At 28.0% G+C, this 22187-nt stretch overlaps 2 protein-coding genes across 2 annotated transcripts; both read right to left on the minus strand.

Moving 5' to 3' along the window:
- Positions 1 to 1568: 1568 nt before the first annotated feature.
- LOC114167588 (putative polygalacturonase At3g15720) lies at positions 1569 to 6091 on the minus strand. The gene is made up of 8 exons (XM_028052690.2): positions 5898 to 6091; positions 5624 to 5758; positions 4268 to 4435; positions 3687 to 3894; positions 3527 to 3608; positions 3176 to 3278; positions 1994 to 2098; positions 1569 to 1878 (listed from the first exon to the last, which is right to left on the minus strand). Exons 1-8 carry the CDS (start codon positions 6021 to 6023, stop codon positions 1651 to 1653), a joined length of 1155 nt encoding a protein of 384 aa, XP_027908491.1. The 5' UTR covers positions 6024 to 6091; the 3' UTR covers positions 1569 to 1650.
- An 11132-nt stretch (positions 6092 to 17223) lies between these two features.
- On the minus strand, positions 17224 to 20716 carry LOC114166948 (putative polygalacturonase At3g15720). The gene is made up of 8 exons (XM_028051833.2): positions 20573 to 20716; positions 20239 to 20373; positions 18979 to 19143; positions 18173 to 18380; positions 17987 to 18068; positions 17775 to 17883; positions 17562 to 17660; positions 17224 to 17460 (listed from the first exon to the last, which is right to left on the minus strand). Exons 1-8 carry the CDS (start codon positions 20714 to 20716, stop codon positions 17230 to 17232), a joined length of 1173 nt encoding a protein of 390 aa, XP_027907634.1. The 3' UTR covers positions 17224 to 17229.
- Positions 20717 to 22187: the final 1471 nt, after the last annotated feature.

Raw genomic sequence — 22187 nt, forward strand, 5'->3', positions numbered from 1 at the left:
AAAAAATTTTAAAAAAAATTAAAAAAAATTTAAAATAAAATAATAAAACTTTAAATTTAGAAAAAAGTGAAAAAAAAATATATATATATATATATATATATATATATATATATAAATAAACAAACGGAAGTCAAAATCCGTTTATATATATATATATATATATATATATATATATATATATATATATATATATATATATATTTTCTTTTTAATTTTTTTAATTTAAAATTTTATTATTTTAAAATAAATTTAAATATTAAATAAAATAAAATGAAGGAAAATAGATAACAAAAATACTAAATAAAAAATTGAATATATATATATATATATATATATATATATATATATATATTGTTTTTAAGTTAATGTTATTATTTTAATTTAAAATATTTTTCAATTTTATTTTTATTTTTATTTATTTTATTGATATTATTATAATTTCTGTTATTTGAATTTTTGAATTTTGTTTAAAATTTAAATATTTTATTTTAATCAAATTTTTAAAATCATTTCAATTATATATCTTTTTATATTTTTAAATTTAAATTTATTTTTATATAATTTATTAAAAATTTAATAAAAAAAATAAAAAAAATCATATTTAAAATAACATATATAAATAATATATAAATAATGAAATTTAAAATTAAAAAAAAAGAATATATATATATATATATATATTTGTATATATATTTTCTTTTTTATTTTTTATTAATTTAAAGTTTTATTATTTTAAAATGAATTTAAATATTAAATAAAATTAAATGAAGTAGAATAAATTTATTATTTTTTAGTTTTTTTTATTTAAAGTTTAATATTATTTTAATTTTACTTATTTTTATATTTATATTTATTTTTTAGTATATTAAATAAAAATAAAATTATATATATAGATATTAATATTTAAAAAATAGTATATATTAAGAAATTTGAAAACATAAAAAATAAATAAAATAATAAACTAAAAAGATCATTAAAAGGTTAAAAAATATAAGTTTTAAAAAGTATTAAAAATATTTAAAATAAAATTTGATTTTTTACTTACGGAAGTCAACTTCCGTAGACTTTTTTTTGACTTCCGGAAGTCGACTTTCGGTTTTTTGACTTCCGGAAGTCGACTTCCGTTCCGGTGATGATTTTTTATTTCCGGAAGTCAACTTCCGGTGATATATTTTGACTTCCGGAAGTCGACTTCCGGTGATATATTTTGATTTTCGAAAATCGACTTCCGGTGATATATTTTGACTTTTGGAAGTCAAAAATTTTGACTTCCGAAAGTCGACATAATTTTGGGGCTGTGGTGTCTACTGGTCAAAGGGTTTTTTGGAAATTTAAAGAAAGTTTGGAGGTGCAGAAGAAATTTTGGAGGTGCAGGAAGAAAGACCCCAAATAATTTCATATCACTAAAAAGAAATACTTTGAACCCCAATAGTTTTCAATAAAAAAATATAAACCAAAATGTTATTCGAGACAAACATTTTCTATAGATATATAAAACCCATGTCAGAATTTATCTGATTAAAAAACTAAACAAAAATAATAAAAAAAATTAACAAAAGAACAATGCATATTAGTTGTTTGCATCAATTTATATTTATTGAAGTAACAGTGATCATTTAACTTTTACATGTATATTATAAGAAAAGAAATTCATGGCATTAAGCACGAACAATTTGGAACAGTAGATGTAACTGTTCCATGGGCATTTTTGCAAGAACAACATGCTGGCTTGGCTGGCAAAGAAGAAACAATGTCGATTTGATCCAATACGATGTCGTAGCAACCTAATTGTCCACAGTCTAAGGTTATAGCTCTGCCATCAAAGGATGTTCCTTGAAAACCTCTGAATGTCACCCCACTCACTTCTACTTCTCCATTCTATATTTTGCATACCAAATTCAAAATCCAACTTTAATAATAATTTTTTTTTTCTTTTTATAAAAAGAAAAAAAAAATAACAAGGAAAACAAGTTGAATAATATTAAGTGAATACCGTTAAAGAATAACTGCCATAGTGTTTATCAATAAATATTGGGTAGCGGGTTTGATCTAACGTTATTTCTTCAAAAGTGATTTGCTTTGCACAACCATTTCCAACCTGCAAAGAAATGAGCAATGTGTGGTAAGAGATAATGGAAACAAATGTTTGATTTAATTTTCATTTTACTTTAGTTTGTTTCATACCTTTGAATACACTAATGAAAACATAGGATTTAACATGAAGATTTTGTATATAATGAAATTAATTAATCTAATTTAATAAAATAAACTATCACAAAATTGTAAATATAGACAGTTTAATCAGAATAATAAGTGTGAAAGTTCTCTTTAATTTTTTTTCTCTCTTTAAATCGATTGCAAGGTGAAAGAGGAAGAAATTTGATATTTCATAATTTTAAAATTTCATCTTCACTATGAAACTTAATCCTAGGAAACACAAAAATGGTTACACCAAAAAGATTTTTTCCAACATAAAAATAATGCTAACACTGACATAATGAAAAGAACTACATAAACTGTATAATTACTGATTTAGTCCTCACTACTAAAAAAAATTCATATTTTTTTATCAATTTTGTTTTAAATTTTTTTAGGAAATATTTATAAATTTTATTATGAAAAAAAAATTGTAAAAAATTACAGCCAATTTTTTTGCAAAATATTTTGTATAAAACACTCTTCGAAACAAATTTTGTAGGAAATATTTGCGAATTTTATAATTTTATGGAAAATAATTATCCATGAAAGAATTACATGCCAATTAAAATTCTTAGAAAAAATAGCAAGAAAAAGTCTTTTCTTGCAAAATTTTTTAATAAATTTGCAAGAAAATTGTCATGTAATATGAGAATTTTTAGTAGTGTCTCTAATCTTTTGGTTTAGTTTATTTTGATCTCCTTATTATTGGAGGACTAAATTGAATCAAAAAAATAGTAATGAATCAAAATGATCTAGAACAAAGAATTGAATGACTAAATTAGTAATTATAACCTCTAATAAAATAAATATTGAAACCACAAGAAAAATATTAAATAATTTTTATGAATATTGTATTAAATGTTTATAACATATTATGATTGCATTATTTTAGTTGAGGAAAATGTTAGAAAATATATAGTTAAGATGGTCAAATAGTTGTCGGATGCAAAAATGTTTGAACCCTAATATTACTTACCGGAAATGTTTTGATTCTTGCTCCATATTTAGTTTTTGTCAAGGTGCAATTTCGTATATATATTCCTTCCACCGTTGCATTCCTTTTTCCCAGGCTACCAATGCTGATTAATTCATTCATGTCAATTCATGTTAAAGTTACTAATAACAAAAAGATGTTAAATAGTATAAACCAATCAATATTTTTATAGATTTATGCAATGTGCAAGTAAGTGATATACTTTCACACGATTTTAACTGTTATTTATTTTTAGAAATTGACTTTATCTCTAATCGATATAAAATTTTTAACTATTATGTGCATGTATAAAAATCAAAAGTACCGTTAACCATTTGAGGATAAATAGAGAACCTTATTCCATGGCCTGGTCCACAAGCAATGCCAGTAACATTGACTACGGAGGAGCCACCACTGATAGCAATACAATCATCACCTGTTTGGAAAGACAATGCAAGTTAAAACACTACATTTGAAAATTTGATATTTTGATGAGAAGAAAACATTGGTTTACCTGATTGTATGGTGGAATCCTGAATCAATACGTTTTTTGAATAAGTAACGTCAATTCCATCAGTGTTAGGACTGTCACCAGGAGCAGTGACATTGATACGAGAGAACGTAACACCCTCACAATAATGTACGTGTATGTGAGATTTTGGACTGTTGGTGATGGTGAAGTCATGAACACTGAGATCATTGCAATATTGGAAAGTAAGCATCTGCAAAAATAATTGAAAACTTGAATGTGAATTGTTTGATGTCTCATTCTGAAATTAGAATTTTCTGTGAGTTTTAAACCTAAAGTAATTTTATGGACTTTTAAATGAGTTCTAACTTGACTCTAATATCATGTTAATAAGACTTTAAGTCTAATTCAATTCTACAATATCAACTTCTAAAATGAGATTTTCATCTCATTTATATATTATGAAATTGTGTTATTTAATAAAAGTGAGATTTGTGACGATGTTAAAATAAATTTTAAGATATCAATATAATATATTTTTAATATTTGGTAGAAACAAGATAAAAAAATTCAATTAAATATCTAGACTCGTGATTTTGTGGGAGAAGAAAGTTTAGTGTTGTAACTGATGGTCGTGAACAAGTTTTGCATGGCCACCAAGAAGAACCACAGCCATCGATGAATCCTCCACTTCCATCCAGTGTGAGTTGCTTTACGTTTATGATGGAGATCAAACTCCTCTTATTATTCCCTGCCCATGAATCCTTCGTAGGTGCAACTATTTTCCCTTCAAGCTGAAACAAGGGAGGGGGAAAATTAAGCAAACAAAATGAGAAAAATACAAAACTCATTAATTTAACACATTATTCTTAACTCTTTCATTATAAAAAATATGTCAATAAATGAAGGATGTCAACCTACCATTGCCCTTTAAAGAAAAAGACAAAAAAACTAAATTGTATAAAACAAACTTTAATAAATGGCCACCGTCTAATTGAGCTTACTTTTTATTTGATTATCACAGTTTCGAGAAAATGTACAAAACTCGTAACTTTTGTACATATTAAATCATAAAAACATGGTTTTTAAAAACGTTTAAATTGTGTTTAAAAAAATTTAAAAAATTCATAAAAAAATATTTTGTGTTTAAAATAAAAAATAATGAAAACAAATAAGACTTTAATAGTGAAAACAAATTAAATCAAACGAACCGATCAACAATTAAACATCAAGTCAAACGAGGTTGGAAAACTTAAATGAAATGCTAACAAGAACTCTTCGCAATAAGGTCTAACTCTCTTCGTATGTCCTGTAGATCTAAAAGTTGAAACAAATATATAGAGAATATGAAAGTTAAAGACAATTATTTTGAGTTATTACATGTATGAGCTTTTTAAATATAAATGTTAGGTGGTTTACTAAAATGTATTTGAACATTTTCATGGTGGTATTATGTTATAGTGCTCATGTCAATGTAATCTGCTACTTCTTTAATGTTTTTAGTCTTCTGAACTATTATGGAGTTACAACATGATAGTAACCAATTTGTAATGTTTTTGAAATTTGTAGAAGGGTTAGGATATCCCAAATATTCTTATATATGTATTGGTTTAATTAGTCGGATGATACCTCCTTTCGTTTAGATGTGTCAGTTTGGTACCCACCTCTAAAAAAGTGTCAATTGAGTTCTAAATTTTGAAAAAATGTCTCAATTAGGTCTCTTTCAGAAAATACCAATTCATGACTTTTACCACTAAATTTTAATATAAATACCAATATCGTTAACGGCATCAATAATTATTTTTTTCTAAAAAAAACCTAATTGAGACATCTTTTCAAAAGTTGAGACTCAAAAGTGAGTACTATCTAATTAGTTAAACATATATTTATTTAATTTTTTGTTGCCGATAAGAAAAAAAAAATGTCGGTGGAGATTAATTTGTCATCCTCTACTCAAAAAGACTTTAATAATGTAGAAATACCTTAATTAGAATAGTTGTGGCGTTGCAAGGACCCTTGAGTACTAGGGCAGACAACAAGAATTCATAGTTCGATGGAATTTGTAGGGTTGGCGTCCCTTGTGCTCCACAAGTACCTTGCCATGCTTTCAGAAAGGCCTAACACCAATTTTAAAACACAAATATCTTATTAAAGGCCAAATCAAATGCTACAATACATCAAAATCACGTAAATAAAACTGCAATTATATATGCTTTTTAAATCAGAAATAAGAAAAAAAAAAAGGAAAAGATTTACTTGTGAATCATCTGTTTTGCCATCTCCCACAGCACCAAAATCCATCACATTATAAGATGCGTCATTGCTTCCAAAACATGGTAAAATTAAAGCAAGAATCAAAGAGCAAGTGATTAGGCTTTGCATGTTTCGTGCAGGGGAAATTTTTCTTAATATATTTTATGTTGAGTTTTCTTTGGAGCAAATATCATGGGTTCAATATATATATCACAAGAAAATACTTGAATAGTGATTAATTTTAGAAACAAAAATAATTAGTCATTATAATGATTAATTTAGATACTAATTTATAAACTAAAAATCATATTAACATCTAAAATAATCTCTATTATAAATTAAAAAAAAAACTTAAAATTTATTTGTAAATTAATCTTTAAATTCATCTCTAACCTTATTTATTAAAGGAAGTAGTATATAAATTTATCAATAATTAGTTAGAAACTAATTAATTTTTTTGGGTAGACAAAATGTTAGGTAATTAATGTTAGAAATTAATTAGTGATCGATTCATAAATTAATTATAATATTTTATTTGTTATAGAGATTATTTTTGATATCAATAATTTTTAATTTATAAAATAATATTTAAATTAGTTGACTAATTTTTTTTCTTTAAAATTAATTTTTATATAAAAATTTTATTATAATGATATACAATGCTTGCATTTCATTGTGTAATTAAGGAACGAAGACCAAGTACCCAATAAATATTAAATAAAAACGTATGCTTTTTTAAAGCTATTCCCATCTACAAATTGTTACGATATACGTCATAAAGCAATGCCATTAATAAGAGATTAAATTGTCAATAAATATCTCTATTAAGACAAATAAGTTATTGACTAGTTTATTTGATTAATTTAATTAACCTTAAAATAGTTTATTTTAGTAGTTTAAATATCACTAGTGCAAAATTTCCTTTTTACCTCGTCTTATATGCTTCGGTTGGCCAGGAACCGAAGCATATAATGGCGCGGTGGCATTTTTGCAATTTCAGCCAAGTTTTATGCCTCGGTTTAGCTAACACCCGAAGCCAAAGATAGCTATAGGCCTCGGTTCGCGTAAAACCGGTGCCAAAGAGTGTTATAGGCCTCGGTCCAACAAGACCCGAAGCCAAAAAGGGTCTGCATTTTTAAAAAACTGAAGTAGTCATTAGGTGTTTGGCCTCGGTCCAACAAGACCCGGTGCCAAAAAGGGGTATATGGCTTCGGTTGTTAGAGGAACCGAAGCCATAGAGTTTATTTAGGGTTTCAATTTCGCCAACCCTTCTACTTCCCCGCGTCGCGAATCTGCAACTCCTTCCTCTCTCTCTTCCCGCAACTCCTTCCTTTCTCTCTTCCCGCAACTCCTTCCTCTCTCTCTTCCCGCAACTCCTTCCTCCCTCTCTTCCCGCAACTGAACCTCGACGAGAGATTTCTTGGAGGCGCACAATGAGGCGAGGGCGGCGGTGGGCGTTGAGCCGCTGCAGTGGAGCGAGCAGGTGGTGCAGTGGAGCCGCTGCAGTGGAGCGAGCAAACCAGCTTTGGGCGCACGGCGGTGACGGTGCGCATGGTGGTGGAGGAGTGGGTGAAGCAGAAGCGACGTGCGTGAAAGCGATTGCGAAACCTGCGACCACCTCTACCAGATCTGTGATTCTAAAACCTGCAAATCAAAAAACCAAATCTGTAAACATTGTCGCGACCCCTGCAGATTCACAAACCACCATTGACAATCGCTGTTGCGGACGAGAACACCTCCATTGCGCGGCTGAGCCACCGTTGACACAATGGCTTCGGTTCACAGTAGAAACGAGTAGAAGAGTAGTTCTATGGCTTCGGTTCACACCCGAGGCCATAAGCCATCCCTTTTGGCCTCACCCTAATATGCCTCGGTTCTAGAACCGGGACAGAATATCAAAAACAACCGGGGCCAAAAGCCCTTCCTGCACTGATGTATGGATGACCCACAGATATGAAAGAAAAAGCTCAAACCTGCTTTCATGAATATATTGGCCCACAGATAGTTATCCCTAAGTTCACATGATTTATTAATAGTTTATATTTTCTTCATAATTTATATCAACTTCCGATATTATGTAGTGTATACTTCCTTTATAGAAAATTTGTTATGTTTTTTTATAAAAAAATTCTAATTAATGATTAATTTTAGTAAAAAAAAATATGTTTAAAAAAGTTTTTTATAATTAAAATTTTGATAATTGATGTTAGTGATCAATTTAAATATCAATTTATAATAAAAATTATTTTAGTTATCAATTTAGAAATAATTATAATTTTTTATTTTTAATAAAAATCAATTATAATTTTTTATTTATAATAGAAACTATTCTAGTTACAAATAATTTTTAATTCATAAATTAAAATTTAAATTGATAACTCTACTGTCTAATTAATTTTAGTCACTAAAATTGATCATTATTTAACTTTTTTTTTATAATTTTAATATTGGTTTAATTTGCTCTCCCATGTTTTTGTATATATATTTTTTAATCGGAATGTTTCATTTGACATAAATGATAGATGAACTATAAGGAATTGCATAATTGAAATGTCAAACATTAAGAGCAATGTCTATAAGGAATTGCATAATTGAGATGTCGACTTTTAGAGTGATGTCTAACAGATTTTTTTTTTTTTCAATAACTTATTTTAAGAGTTTTTAACTTATTAGGTATAAACTATTTGATCTAATTTCTAATTTCTAGATTATAATTTCTAATTTATAGCTCATTTAGCCAATTTTATTTTGTGATTCTTATATTTTAATTTCTTATGATCAATAAATATTTTTTTACCTATTGTTACTTATATTAATTTCATAGAAATAATTAATTATCATCCCATTTGCAATAAACATATATATATATATATATATATATATATATATATATATATTTATACAATTCAGATTAAAAATACTAGCGTAACACAGGCGCTATCGCGCCTGTGTGTATATTTTTTAAATATACGTAATATTTTATTAGCAGTGATAATATTATAATGTTATTAAATAAATATATATATATTAAAATTATATTTATTAAAAATAAAGTGAAATATATCAGAACAACAAAGGCATCTGATTTTATAAAAAGTTTATAAAGTAACGGTCAATTTTTAAAAATTTAATAAATTATTATATTTAAAGGGTAAAATCGGTATTTTGAAAAGTGGACACAAAAAGGGGAATCCCCTTTATATATTGTTATAGATTTAACAAATTGATGTAAGTAACGTTTTCAATATATAATTCTAGGTAAAAATTACACAAATTAAAAATTTGAAAAAATCTTTATTATAGTTTAAATTTAGAAATAAAATTACTTGTCTAAATCAGTAAACCTAAACAACTGTTTAAAAAAATAGATGTGCTAAAATATTTATTAAAAGTTTAACGATTTTAAAAGAAAATCTAAATTATAATTATAGAATGATATATTTTTGTCTAAAAATATATAAAATTTTAGGTTATGATGTAAAAACTTATAATGCTCATTTATTTTATAGAAGGTCATTTATTAACAATCAATTAATTAATGAATTATTAAGTAATATATGAGTTCCTTTTATTAAACACACTTGTCTTTTTCTTCATTAATATTAAATCACTAATTCACTTTTTTTTTTCTTTAGTTTAGCATTTGTGCATGGATTCGTGGGATAAGAAACATAAGAGAATCTTTAAATAACGATCAATTTTAGAGACTAAAATTAATTAGCCACTATAATCATTAATTTAGATACCAATATATAAAATTAAAATTATTTGTATCTTAAATAACATCTATTATGAATAAAAATTATAATTGGTCTGTGAATTAGACTCTAAATTGGTTACTAACATTAGCTACTAAAGTTTTAACTACAAAGTAGTGTCTAAATACAACAATTATAGTCTAATTCTTTTAGTAGTTAAAATCCTGATAGCTAATGTTTATGACCAATTTAATTAGAGTTCAATTCACAAATCAATGAAAATTTTTATTCATAATAGAGATTATTTTAGATACCAATCATTTTAATTTTATATATTGATATCTATATTAGTCACTATATTTACTAATTCCCTTTTGTCTCTAAAATTTGTTGCTATATTTATATGATTGTCTTTTGGTGAAAATATATTCTTCTTAAGAAAAATAAGTTTTTATTTTTTTAAACTATATAAAATAATTTATAGATATTAAATTTAAAGTAATTATTATATCACTATCTATTAAAAATGGGCTTCAAATAATGGTTAAAACAGCTCTTCAACGATAGTTTTTGTTAGGATCGAACGCTTATCATTTGGCCAAAATCTATAACCATTAGTTAGGGCACAATTATTTTTACTTATGAGTGTAATAGCCCAAGCGCCACGATTCGATTGTGACTCGGCCCAGTTGTCCTCCGCCATGGGACAACTGATGCCACATGCAATAGTTTTCGAACAGTAGTAGATGTCGACGTCTTTAAAAGGTCGACAAAAATGACTACAATTAAAATAACAGTCGATGAAATTTTAGAACAATTTTTCTTACCGGTGGATCGGTACAAAGAGCAAAAAAGTTCTTACTGTAACATCCCGTCAAGATATTACGGATTTTAAATAAAAAGTAAGGAAATATTACGTTAGCTTCATTTATTAAAGCATCATTTCCCAAAAACGCGGGAAATTTAAAACTTTATTAAATCTATGAATAGTCTAAAATTCCATAATTTATAAAACTCAAAATAATATAAAACATCCATAGTGTTTACAATTTATTTCAAATCCATAAATCATAAAAACTCCCAAGCTATCCCCGCTCCGTCGCCAAGCCTTACCAAATCCACCTGCAACATCATCTGCTCCCGTGTACCGCGTACACAATCATCGCTAAACACAAGCAGATAGGGTGAGCTAACAGAATAAACCACATATTTATATATTCACACACACACACACACACACACACACACACATATATATATATATATATATATATATATATATATATATATATATATATATATATATAAGACACTCATATACATATCTAACACATCATTCACATCAGGGAAAGTTCCTTTCATTAATGCCATACCACATGGCCACCACCATGTGAATCGTGTTCTACATCTTCTAGCGATTACTTCAAGATGAATTGTTGTCATACCTATCGGCCACAATCGATAGAGCACGTGCGGGAAACCATGTTACGGATCATACACCGTAACGTCAGGTGGAGTTCCCAAATACAAACATAGTTTGCAACGTCCCAAGACTACCAAACTCGTCAGTCAACTACTGAGGAGGACAATCTATCTGGACCCATCCGTACTGGCCACAACCAACACACTCACATTGGCAACACTCGCCAACCCGAGCTCAACTCAAGGGTTCCTTGTGTTCATCCGCCATCCCGAGCTCAACTCGAGGGATGTCATTCTGAGCTCAACTCGAGGAATGCCACGTGCTTAACCCCTATCCCGAGCTCAACTCAAGGGATACGTTCCGAGCTCAACTCAAGGAACACCAACAAACCCACCTCTGAAGCATCACTAAAAGTCTTGTAGATCACGCCTGTAGAACCAACAACCCAAAGTTGCAGCAGCAAAATCACCTTTTGGGAGACACGTACCGCCAGACGCAAACGCGCCTCTGATCCCCATGCCTGTAGTTATTGCCTGGTAGGACACTCCTCATCGCCAAGCGCCATGTGCTTTCCAGAGCCTCTACCAGAACTTTTCTGATTGGCGGGATCACATTTTCCGCCAAGCGCCATGCATTTCAAGCTTCTCTGGTTTTCCTTTATCACCTAGTAGCGCACCCCAAGCCGCCAGGCAGCACACCCCAAGTCATTAGGCGCCACATCAGTAGCATCACTGTTACTGGTTTTTGGCACTTTGAAGCAAGTTCGAAAGAACCCCAAACACTATACGTACAATCCATAACATGAAATATGCTTATCCAGTCATAATCACATGATTGGATCATAGTCCAACACAATGTTGAACAACCAAACAATATACAAAAGCAGGAAGAATATATAACTATTGCTCCAAAATATCACATGGGCAATAAAACAATAAATTATAATAATAAAAATAATAATAACAACAACAATAATAAAATAAAATATATTAAGAAAAAAATAATAAAATAAAATAAAATGAAACAACAATAATAAAACAATAATACTAATAAGTTAAAATAATAACTATTATTATTAATAGTTATTATTAATAATAATAATAATAATAATAATAACTAGCAATAATAATATATAAATAATAATAATAATAATAGTAAAAAAATAATTATAATAATAATAACTAGTAATAATAATATATAAATAATAATAATAAAAAAAATAATAATAATAGTAAAAATAGCAATAATAATAAAAAAATAAAATAATATTAATAATAATAGTAAATAATATAATAATAATAATAGTAATAATAATAAAAATAAAATAATAAAAATAATAATAATAATAACTAATAATAATATATAAATAATAATAATAATAATAATAAAATTATTATTATTGTCATAATAATAATAATAGTAAAAATAATAATAATAATAATAATAATAATAAAATATTAATATATAAATAATAATAATACAAATAATAATTATAATAATAACTAGTAATAACAATATATAAATAATAATAATAATAAAAATAATTATAATAATAATAGTAATAATTATAATTATAATAATAAATAATAATTATAATAATAATAATAATAAAATTAATAATAATAATAGTAAAAATAATAATAATAATACGATAACAATAATAACTAATAATAATAATATATAAATAATAATAATAATAATGATAATTATAATAGTTGTGCCATATTTAGGAGAAAAACTCTAAACATTTCGGCAAGTCATAAAAGAAAGAAGAAGAATCATAATAATAGAGTCACATAGCTAGAGTACTCAATACAATGGAAACCACAAACATACCTATACTGTCTCTAAAATCACATACAACAAATATCAAGAGGTTAAACGATAAAAGAGTTTTGGTTCAGGAGAAGGCTTTCATGCATCAATATATAATGCAATTGCATACAATATCATTCAAAAAGGAGATGGCAGCTCCCTAACCTGGTTTCCTTAGCTTATTTGGAATTGTTGTGAGTCCCCCCTTGATCACCAAGAATGAGGCTTAATGGTAATGTTAATTATCATTCAATGGTTCATTATAGTCTGTTTTTCAGCCCCTTTGGGGGCTCCTTAGCCAGCTAGGGTTTCCATGCCCTTTCACCTTCAAGCTAAAGGGAATTTTTTGACAAAAAGAAAATTTAATTTGGGTTTGCCAAGGTTTGAACCCTTAACTAAGCCAATGTCATCCTAATGCACAACCACTCAACCAATTCATGTTTCATGATAATTAATATAATTCTATGATTATATTATCACTCAACATGATCAAGCATATTATTAAAAATAATAATAAATCAAATAACACACAATTGACATACATAGGACTCGAACCCAAGTCTTTTCACACAATCAAGTAATCTCAACAATTTGAGCTAGTATTTTTCGACATCACATTAATCAATATTAAATGTTATAAATGCTCCAACTATCCGCATTTATTAATTAATTTTTTAATTAATTAATTAATTTTTCTGGATCTTACACCTACCATGAATTTATTATAAATTATCGACGGATAAAATCCGTTGGTAATTTCATATCTTAAATTCGTTGATAATTTAAAATTCATATTATTGACATATTTTCTGTCGGTAAATTCGTCAATATAAAGAGCAGCAAAATTTTTGTTCAAATCTGACGAGATAGATATTAGAAATTAAGTTCGTGGTAGAAGTAAAGAAGGGAAAAAGGAGGAGGAGGAAGAGAAATAGGAGAAAACGAAGGAGGCAAAGGAAAGAAGAGATGTTGGAGGCGCAACGACAACATGGTGCTAGCACTGAAGCGGTGTGGTTGCGGCTTATTTGTGGTGTGACGACAACGCAGTGATGGCACAACGTGCGATAGTGGAGGAGCAAAAAGAGAAGAAAATAAGAAACATGAAAAAATGAGAGAAAGAAGTGGAGAAGAAGAAGAAGGAAAAGAGGTGAAGGAGGAGTTGTTAGCTATGATGGTGGCGACGATGAACGAAACAATGTTGTGGAGTTGACGGCAAAAGAAGATGTGCAGGGGAGAAAGTATTGAAAGAAAGAAAAAATCAAAGGATAAAAGGAAGAAGAAGGAGGAGGGAAGAGGAGGAAGATGAACCAAATCACGTTATTTATCGATTGCTTTTTTCATTGGTAACTATCGTTGTATTTTTCCTTTGATAATTACCGACAGATATACCTACAAATTTTTTTGTCGATAATTTCGTCAGTAAAAGTTTATTGATGAAAACTTTATCAATGCATTTTTGACTATCAAAGCTTGTCGATAATTTTGATTTATCGACAAATTTTAAGCATTATTGACGAATTTTAGTCGTCGGAAATATCAATTTTTCTTGTAATGTATCTAAATTAGTCACTATAGTAACTAATTATTTTTTGTCTCTAAAATTTGTTGCTATGTAATACCTTTCTTGTAGTGAAGATATATTCTTTTTGAGAAAAATAAGTTTTTATTTTTTTAAACTGTATAAAATAATTTATAGATATTAAATTTGAAGTAATTATTATATCACTATTACAAAATGGACTTTTCGCGATGGTTAAAATAGCTCTTCAACGATGCTTTTCGAACCGTTGTAGTTGTCATCGCTGTTTAAAGGTTGACAAAATAACAACGGTTAAGTAACGTTCGTTAAAAATTTAAAACGACGATGGTTGTTCTATAACTGTTGTTAAAATTCATCCAAACAAAAAAGAAAAAATAATGTGTTGCATATCACGATAGGATTAACAAAGACAAACTTACCAAAGTAAAACCAAAAAGCATCTCCATCTAAGTGTTAACAAAGGCACATAAGTTTACATGGGTTCATTATTTGCTTTCTCATGAAGTAGTAAAGATAAATTAAAAACAAGTAAACAAATTCTTGAATAAATATAAAGTACCAACCATAGGTAAGGAGGAGGATCATAATAAGGGTTTCTGCGACGCGATGCCGAGAGCTTCACAAAGGAGCATCATGAGGTGTGGAGAGCTTCACATAGGAGCCTCGTGATGTTAGTTTTACTGCACAGTGCAACAGAGACTTGCGACATGCATGGTGAGACCGACAGTGATTCACGATTGGCAGAGATTACATAGAGCGATTCACGACTAGGAAGGCTCGTGGAGCTTCACCAATGGCGGTAGCGACAATTGTGAAAATGTAAGGGAAGGATGAAATGAAAATGTAGAGGGAAGAAGAAACACTCAAATGAAACTCGTGCGGAGAAAAGAAAGTAATGTACACTCAAATGGCAATTCATTATACAACAATGGTTATTTCTCGCCTATCCCACTATTAAAGATAGTTCTATAAATAATCATCATCATTTCCACTTTTAACAATGATTATTTCGATCACTAATTTGTGACTACTACTATTCGGTGGCTATTTCAGTTACAATTTGCGACCAAATTATTTCGGTCGCTAATTTCGGTTGCTAAATTGTATTTTTTTTAGTAGTGTGTTAAACACCGTCAATCAATGTGGAAAGATTTTTTTTCCACTAGTCCATGAATAAAGTTTTAAGTCCTTTTACTAATAACAATTATTTATAATTACTAATAATATTTCAACAATATAGTTTATCTTAAAAATCAATTCTTATTAATTGAAAAACATTTACATTTAAATTAGGAGTAGTAAAAGTAAACGCAATAGACAGTTTTGAGAAAAGCTTTTTCGAAGGCTCTATTTTTTTCCTTCTTTTATGCAGTGTTTGCTTCTTTCGATGTATTGTATGAGCATATAGTGTTTGCTTCTTTCAATGTATTGTATGAGCATATGGATTAGTGAGTGAGTAACTTGTTTGTTTTCATGTATTCCGATACACTCTATAGTCTGACATTGCTTAAGAGTCGACATCAAACGCAATTTAAATACTTCTTTCTCCCTTTACCCTACAAGGCATTTTTTAAAGATAAAATCGTGACGGAGCTCCACGATTCAAAGCGGACAATACCTTAAAAACTCGGTGGTCGTTCCTAACGATGTTGTCGGACGGACTTGGATCGATTCGGAACATTGGCATCGTTTGTGGGGACCAACAACTCCCGTTTTCCTTGATTGGAGGGCTTGTTCCGGTACACCAAAAAAGTTTCACATTGCTTACGAGTCGAGTTCAAACTTAAGAAGAAGACTACGTCGATTTTGTTGCATATTGGAGGGGGAATCAATTATGTTTGATTGTGAAGGATATTTAACCGATTCTGAACAACCCTGGAACCGATTCTAGAGCTCATGCAACACATGGTTCATAAGGAAGATTAATTTTCTGAAAAAACCTTTCATAAATAACCATTTAATAAATTTTATTTTAACATACATATTATATTTTAATTAGTCAATAAGTAAACTAATAATGAAAGATAAAGTTTAGTTGAAAATTTAAATTAGTTGTATAGTAATTGTATATATAAGATATATAAAATTAGTTGTATAAAAAATAATAATTCAGATTTTATTTAAAATTAATTTTAAGTAATTGTATTTTATTTTCAATTAAATTTAATCATAAGGGCAAAAGTGTAAACTTAAAATTTAATATGTTAAAACATATTTTTATCAATTACATAAATCAAATCGTATACAAATTTTACTTTCAAATCTCTTCACTCTCACTTTCAAATTCTTTAAAATAAAAAATGTAAATTTCATCTTCAAATCTCCTCAAATGCATCTACTCACTCTCTCTCATGTTCATTTTCAAAAAGCAAACTCACCATGTGTGTGAAGATGAATTTAAGGGAGAGTAAGTGAATGAATTTGAGTGAATTTAGAGATTAAGTTTGTGGTTTTTCTTTTAAGGGATTTGGAGGTGAAGATATGTGGATTTAGGAGTGAAATGTGTAAAAATTTGTGAAAGATTTGATGAATCTTATAAAATAAAATAATTTTTTTAATAAATTAGAACGTAAGATTACTTAATTGTATTTAAATATATTATTATTATTATTATTATTATTATTATTATTATTATTTTAAGTCTATTTGATCTGATTTGTGTAATTTCATCGCTCTTGGTGTCTCTGGGGATTTTTACGTTGTTTAATATGATAACGAGTCACAATGACATTCATCAAGAAACTTGAATTCCTCCTTTCCAAGAAAACAATAACTCTCATTGTTCACTACCTCAACAAAAACAAACTTATTCTTGATTCGATACATAATTTCTCGTATACATGAGTAAGGGTTACTACTTCATTTGTATATGCCATGACAACTTGGAACTGTGGATGTAGCTATTCCATGGACATTAGTGCAAGAACAAGCTGCTGCTTTTCCTGTTTTAGAAGATTTTATGTTAACTTTATCCAACAAAATGTCGTGACAACCTCGTGATCCGCAAGCTAAGGTAATAGCTCTGTCATCCCCTGATGTTCCTTCAAACCCTCGAAATGTCACCCCACTCACTTCAACTCCTCCTACACCCTAATCATGCCAAATTCAATGCAACATTTATATATATACATGCCAACTTCAAATCACAAAGATATAGTAATATGAAACCAAAGTTAAGTCAATATATATACCTCTAAACCTACGTAGTGTTGATTTATAAGTATTGGGTTATAAGCTTGTATTAACGTAATTTTCTCATAAGTGATGTTTCTGGCATAACCTGGTCCATCCTGTAACAAAATGATAACGTTACATTCATCTGATCAGTGATTACTCTTTTTATCAGAAAACATATGATAACATGGTTTGAGTTGAACAACAATGTTACTGCCACCCTTAAATACCTTAAATGTCTTGATTCTTGCTCCATTTGTAGTTCTGGTGAAGGTGCAATTATAGACATAAACCTGTTCCACGTTGTCATGGCCATTGTTTCTACCGAGGCTACCAATGCTGGTTAATTCAACGAAGGAAACATTTTATAGATCAATGTCATGTTCATGTATTATTTTTTTCATTTAAAGTGTGTTAATTATGGTTGATAATATATATAAACCTTATTCCATGGCCTGGTCCACAAGCAATTCCGGTGGCATTAATGTCAGAAGAGTCACCTATGATTGCAATACAATCATCACCTGTGTAAAAAACACAACATAAATCGAAGGTTACAGAAATATTAGTTCTTTTACAATTCAATTGAAATTTGAAAAAGTATACATAAGATGAAAATTTGGTTTACCACAAGCTATGTGGGAATCTTTTATCAAGACGCGTTTGGAAGAAGAAATGTCGATTCCATCTGTGTTAGGGCTATCACCAGGAGACTTAATGTTAATATTGGAGAATGTGGCACCCTCACAACCATTTATGTGTATGTGAGCTTGTGGACTATTTGAGATGCTCAAGGAACTAACTCTCAGACCATTGCATGCATGGAAAGCAAGGACCTGCACCATCCAAATTGCAATTTACAATTTACACTGTATGAGTAGATGTAAATTTTATTACAAGTCGATTTTGTAAAATTGAATTAAACTTAAAATTTATTTCTTAATATTACATCAATGTCATGAGTTGGAGTTTATCTTAATAAAATTTGTTGTTTGTTAAATATAGTGTTCCATCAATTATAACCTTACTGTTGGACCACTCATTAATATTTAGTTCAAATATATACATTGTGGATATATTTCTGGTATTTTATCTATAATAATATATAAAGAGGATTCCCTTTTTTGTATCCACATTTTTAAATACCAATTTTACCCTTTAAAATATAATTATTTATTAACTTTTTGAAAATTGACTATTATTTTTATAAAGTTTTTTAAAAAATCGTCTATCTTTACTTCTCTTTCTTTTCTCTATTTATCAATAGTTATTTCCTCATTTTTTTCTAATATATTTCATTTTATTTTTAATAAATGTATTTTATTTTATATATTAACTTAAAAACGTTACATTATCATCCCCTATTAATATAATATCACACATGTTATTTTTGCAAAGGCAGTTATGGAGAAATGAAGTGTGTAATGATCTAACCGTTGGTCGTTTACAGCTTTCGCATGACCACCAAGAAGAACCGAGGCCGTCGATTAGTCCACCAGTTCCATCGATGGTGAGACCATTGACGTTTGAGATCATAATTATCGGAGAGTCATTACCCTGCCAAGCTTTCTGGGTTGGTACAATTATTTTTCCATGGAGCTGCAAGTCATGAGAAATTAATAAACACAATAAGGAATATATCTAGTTTATTCTAAGGAATTCTTGAAAAAAATGGCCTTCTACTATTATAACATATAGATATTTAATATTAACAAGAAAAAAAATGGAAGGAAACACTCTTTTATATATGTAATAGGTTCTTGTACTATCAAACTAATAATTACTTGGAAAAGAAAAGTAAAGAATTATTTTTTAAAAATATTTTATTTCATTAGTCTGTTTTTAATTTATATAACTTTAGGCATTTCTATAAATTGTTAAAAAATTTGGTTTTAAACTAATATTTTATAATTTTTTTTTGGATATCACTAAAATGATTTAATTATATTTTTATCTCATATTTGAAGTTTTAAGATCATTAGAATTTCTTAACTGAAAAGTATTAAAATGCTTGGACCAAAATATTACTCTTTTTAGCGTTTATTATAATAAATTATTTTAAGTAGTATTGATTTCAATAGTTTCCGTTTAATTTAATTCAATTACATACTTTAAATTATGCATTATAATTACTCATGGACTTTACATAACACCGTATCAATAGATTATTCATTTAAACAAAAATTAGAATTTATGAACATAATTATTTAATTTTCATTTCACCTACAAATATATAAATATATTTAAATTTGATATAAATAAAAATTTAAAACATTTTTTGTATCGTTTTGTAACTTTTAAATAAAAAGAATTGAATCTATTCAAATGTACGTTTGTGTGTGTAACACAGGGTTAAATAGTATATACATTGCATTATTATTTAAGAGTGGTTTTTCTATTTAGTTGGAACTATTTTTTAAATAAAACATATTATCAACATATTGATTTCTTTTTCAAACACGTAAGTAAATTACAAGAATCAAAGTTTTTACCAAATAAATGTTCAAATTTTAGCTATTGTCTTCTCAGTTAGAAAGGAGAAAAAGATAAAAATATATTAAGATATATATCTCATGTTATTTATGTCTATTTAAATGTTATTGTATTTTGTTTACTAAAAGTAGGAAAATAGGATTTTTTTTTATTTTTATATTGGGTGTGATTAAAAGTTGAATAATACTTAACATGTTATACCTGAATTTGAATGTTTGTGGCTTGGCAAGGACCTTTGAACATTAAGTTCTTCTTCAGTAAAAATGTTCCTTTTGATGGTATAACTAGGGTTGATCCACCTGTTGCACAAGTCTTTTCCCATGCACTTAAAAATGCCTGTTATCATCATTTCAAAAGACAAACTTCACAATTGGCCAAAACCTATAAAATGTGTACAAAATTTATATATATATATATATATATATATATATATATATATATATATATATATTGGTTGAAATACTTCAAATACGCAAATTTATATATTATTTTATTGATAAAAAAGAAAGAAGGAAGAGAAATAATAAAAATATACCTGGGAGTCATCAGTTTTACCATCTCCTTTGGCACCATAATAAATCACATTGTATGTGTTGGAACTTGCCAACAACAACCTCTTACAGAAACATGGTGAAACAAAGAAAAGAATCAAAACACAAGTGATTATTAGTGTCTTCATGTTTAAGAAGAATAAAGTAGACAGAACAAGATCTTTCTTTTGTCTTTGGTGACTATGCATATAATGTGAGAAAACAAAGCATAGGTTAAGGGGTTTAAATAGCAAAATTTTGTTATTCACAAACTAATTACATAAAATGATGCAATGTACATCATAAATGTTTATTTAATGTAATAATATAAATTATAATATTATTGTAGAATGATGCAATGTGCATCATAAATTTTTATTTAGTGCAACAATTTTTTTTATAATGGATTAATATGTTTTAAACATTTCAATTGTATAATAAAAAAATATAATAAATTAATTCATTAATATCAACTTTATTTGGGATTCATAATAATTATAAAATGATGGAATTTACTTTTCAAAACATTGACTTCTGAAAACATTTAATTTTTCATTTTGAACTTTGAAAATTACAAAATTAGATGAAAACATATAATAGTTTGATGTAAGTTTTTGACCTTTTAAAATTAATTTATTAACATCAATTTTTAAAAGTCCACTCTATATAACATTGACTAAATTTATATTAATTTGTTATTAATTTTTAATTAAAGCATATAAGGATGAGTCAATATATGAAAATGTTTCATACACATAATTTGAACTTTCCCTTGTCTATTAGTTTGTCATTTGATGCATGATGATTTGGTACCTTGTGTGGCACTTATATACCATGTTTTTGTTTATTAATCGATTCTAATAATTTCTAACTTGAGACTAAAATGTAAAACAAAAAAATAAAGTTGAATTTATAGTGGTTAAATTCGGTTTAGGTAACATTAATCTTATTAATTTTATTTTTCATATTTATTTAAAGGCTTAATTAGTCGAAACATATCCAGTTTCATCCCAAAGTTTTAAAATGGTATTCAATTTTAAGTTTGTTTCAAATTAGTATCCAAATTTAAAATTTTGCATCAATGTAATACATTTTTTTGACGTGGTTAAGTTGGTTAACGTCTGTATTATTAGTGGTGGTAAGTTAGTAAAGTTTGAATGATGTGGCAAGGCTGGATTGTGTGATGTGTATTAGTGGAGCTGATCAGAAATATTGAAGTGAAAATCTTTAAAAGAACAAATTTGGGGTTTTTTAGTTACAAGGAGTAAGTGATGCTCGAAGACACAACTGAATGCAATTGAAGTTTTTGTTGAGAAGAAGGTCGATTCCAACTTCGCTCAAAGGTGCGCCACTTTCCAATCATTCTAAGGAGTGCAATTCCCATCGCTATGGCTGCAAATATCTTGTGCAGACAACTCCTATGGCTAAGCCCTCAAACACATAATGTGCACAAAGGGCAACAATCAACAAGATCGTGTCTCCAAGTGAATGGACAGAGCCAAGTGCAGGGCTTGCGAAGTGGTGATCGGTGCTAAAAATGGAATGGTTCTTATACCTTTTTGATTCTCGTCTTCTATCAAAATTGAAGTTTCGCCATAGCAATCTATATGGATCACAGAA

Source organism: Vigna unguiculata, chromosome 10, assembly GCF_037176805.1.
Source record: "Vigna unguiculata cultivar grain cowpea cultivar isolate G323 ecotype 2 chromosome 10, ASM3717680v1, whole genome shotgun sequence".
In the NCBI taxonomy this organism is placed as follows: domain Eukaryota; kingdom Viridiplantae; phylum Streptophyta; class Magnoliopsida; order Fabales; family Fabaceae; genus Vigna; species Vigna unguiculata.

Bases quoted from the DNA above. Each gene is read 5' to 3' on its own strand.
- LOC114166948 (XM_028051833.2), bottom strand. From the start codon at position 20,716: ATGAAGACACTAATAATCACTTGTGTTTTGATTCTTTTCTTTGTTTCA. The intron at 18,381-18,978 runs GTTAGATCATTA...TGGATGGTGCAG, and splicing joins AAAGCTGTAAACGACCAACG to GTCCTTGCTTTCCATGCATG. The intron at 18,069-18,172 runs GTAAACCAAATT...TTTTTTACACAG, and splicing joins AGATTCCCACATAGCTTGTG to GTGATGATTGTATTGCAATC.
- LOC114167588 (XM_028052690.2), bottom strand. From the start codon at position 6,023: ATGCAAAGCCTAATCACTTGCTCTTTGATTCTTGCTTTAATTTTACCA. The intron at 4,436-5,623 runs GTATTTCTACAT...CCCTTGTTTCAG, and splicing joins CCACAACTATTCTAATTAAG to CTTGAAGGGAAAATAGTTGC. The intron at 3,609-3,686 runs GTAAACCAATGT...CTTTCCAAACAG, and splicing joins GGATTCCACCATACAATCAG to GTGATGATTGTATTGCTATC.